Raw genomic sequence first — 2,446 nt, 5'->3', positions numbered from 1 at the left:
ATATATATATATATATATATATATATATATATATATATATATATATATATATATATATATATATTCCATTTTATAAAATCACAGAAGATAATGAACAATTACGGAGGGCCAAGGAAGATTATTTTGTTAAATTATTTCAGCCTAAATTAAATGTAAATTGAACATTTTAGCTCTAAAGAAATGTTCCATTTTATTACAATGTACATGTGTTTAACTCTATACATTTGGCGCTTTTTTGACATTTACCTGTGCCAATGTATAACGCTGCCTTTGTGACGTCATAATGACGACGTCATAACAACGAAGTTGTATTGTTTTTATTATCATTGTTACACTCTGAAGAGCCGTAACGGCGAAAGCGCTTAGTGTAAAAAATTAAACGTAAACTTGTTTGTTTATCTTGGATTTAATTTTGATTTATATATATATATATATATAGTGTGGTTGCCATGACATCTCAGAATTAAGACCACAGATGAATAAAACAATATTCCACTTATAAAGCAAATAAAATATAATGCAAATAAAAAGTTGTTTACTGCACAAAATAAAATTTTTTATAATATAAATTTTAGGAGAAAATAATGGTATAATCCTGTCTTTCTTATAGTTTCAATTTGAAAATTTCATATATTTAAATTAATAGTCTATGTAAATTTATAAAGTGTGATTTTACAAAACAACAGCAACATATGACGACAGTCTGTGTTCTCTACAAACCCTTTTTTTAATATAGATACTAAATTGTCTGCAGGAAGTAAAGAATCAAACACCAACTTTTCCCAAACAGCAATTTTTCGTAAGTAGACACTGATAAGTCTCTATTGTATTTTTAACATAAAGCTTTGATGGTACGATTTTAAAAAGGGAATTATTTTCTTTCAAATTAAACAACTGAAATCACACAAAAGCATTTTTCTTTTAGTTATTTAAATATTTTCTGAGTTTAATTTCTGGCATTGAAATTTTCTAATTGTAATAATTGTGTCAAAGATTTTATTAATACATGTATTTGTCGTTTGTATAATTTTTTGTTCTGGAAATATATTATTTTACAAAATAAAAATGTATGAGATTTGAACAAATGAAGGAAATAATTTTGTATTTTTCTCAGAGCAATGTAAAGCATTTAATGTACATAACATTATTTATATGTAATCATGTTGTTACAATTCATGTATGTTGTAGTTGCGGTTGGATTTGCAGTTGCACTGATATTTGCTATCAGTTTTGCAATCGGCATATACAAAATAAGGTCTGTGATCTTAAAGTTCCGTTCAAAATTGGATTACAATATAATTCAGAAAAATTAAATACAAATTCAGATATGCATCTTGTAAAATATCTTTTGATCATTTTCTCTTTCTTAATTTCATGGACATTTAACTATAAACTAAAAGCTTTTTATTTCATCCCGTGCTGCACGCTGCACGTATTCGAGAAACTTTGTCAGGCATCTGTCTTCGTCGTTGTTGTTGCAATTTTTTTTTTATTATTCTATCTTTTCAAAACCATTGGACTATTTCTTATTTCAAAATCATATAGAGCAATAACATTGAGAAAAAGACGGAAAGAATTGATGCGCCTGCCAAGTATTCCGAAATCAAAAGACTCTCCATACGAAATGAAATTTATCAATCCAGAGAGTCCGTATTCCGATCCCGACTATGAAATAATAGAGGAACAAGATGAGGGGTACGAACATTTGCCCGGACCCAGAGAAAACACTTTAACTCCAACAGTCGAAGCTGGTCTATATATAGATCCTGACAACAAAGACGGGACATATTTAGATGTAGTGCATAGCGAAAAAGAACCTAATGATTACATTAACGTTTCTCCTTACATTGATTTAATAGATGATACAATTGACGATGCTCTGAAATCAGAGGCTGTGGACATTTTACAATCAGAGAATACTGCTGCAATAAACTTACCTGAGAAAATGGAAGTGGAAAAAAAATAGAGAGTAATATTAATGAGCTAAAAGAGGATTTTTCCACCATGAGTGTGAATAGATTTTGAATACTGCATGATTGTTTTTTTTTATTCCGGATAAAAAAGATTGGATGTGAAAAATTTAAACACAAACTAAGTATATATTCCTTTTTTGTAAATCTCAGAAGCAAACGTTACAAATAATAAGACCTCGATCTTTTTTATAATAAGCTTTATAGACTGATTGCATAAGACTATAAAAAGATGAAACATGTTTCATGTAATAAGTGTTGTCGAAATTAAGACTAACAAACCAAAATATAATCTCGAAAAACTTACCGAATCAATAAATTATATGCTATGTTAGTTTTAATTGTTCATTTATTATAGTCCTCTAACGGTGAAACAGATGAGGATTTCAGGTTTCCTCTTCATCTGTCAATCCGTCAAGTTGTCTAACTTCCGTCTGTCCAATCTAATAACTAAACCAATAACGAAACAGACTGCT

The 2,446-nt window shown here is 28.7% G+C and overlaps 1 protein-coding gene across 1 annotated transcript; it reads left to right on the top strand.

The window, feature by feature from the left end:
• The first annotated feature begins 757 nt into the window (after window positions 1-757).
• Window positions 758-2,136, top strand: LOC134239233 (uncharacterized). Its single transcript, XM_062721394.1, has 3 exons — window positions 758-799; window positions 1,189-1,255; window positions 1,546-2,136. The coding sequence occupies exon 3, from the start codon at window positions 1,580-1,582 to the stop codon at window positions 1,964-1,966; it is 387 nt and encodes a 128-aa protein (XP_062577378.1). The 5' UTR covers window positions 758-799; window positions 1,189-1,255; window positions 1,546-1,579; the 3' UTR covers window positions 1,967-2,136.
• The last annotated feature ends 310 nt before the right edge of the window (window positions 2,137-2,446 follow it).

This window comes from Saccostrea cucullata, unplaced genomic scaffold (genome assembly GCF_032062105.1).
Source record: "Saccostrea cucullata isolate Sc308-1 unplaced genomic scaffold, CSIRO_AGI_Scuc_v1 ctg2960, whole genome shotgun sequence".
Taxonomy (NCBI): Eukaryota; Metazoa; Mollusca; class Bivalvia; order Ostreida; family Ostreidae; genus Saccostrea; species Saccostrea cuccullata.
Note: the sequence above shows the minus strand (reverse complement) of the source record. Positions and strands in the feature narration are given on the sequence as shown.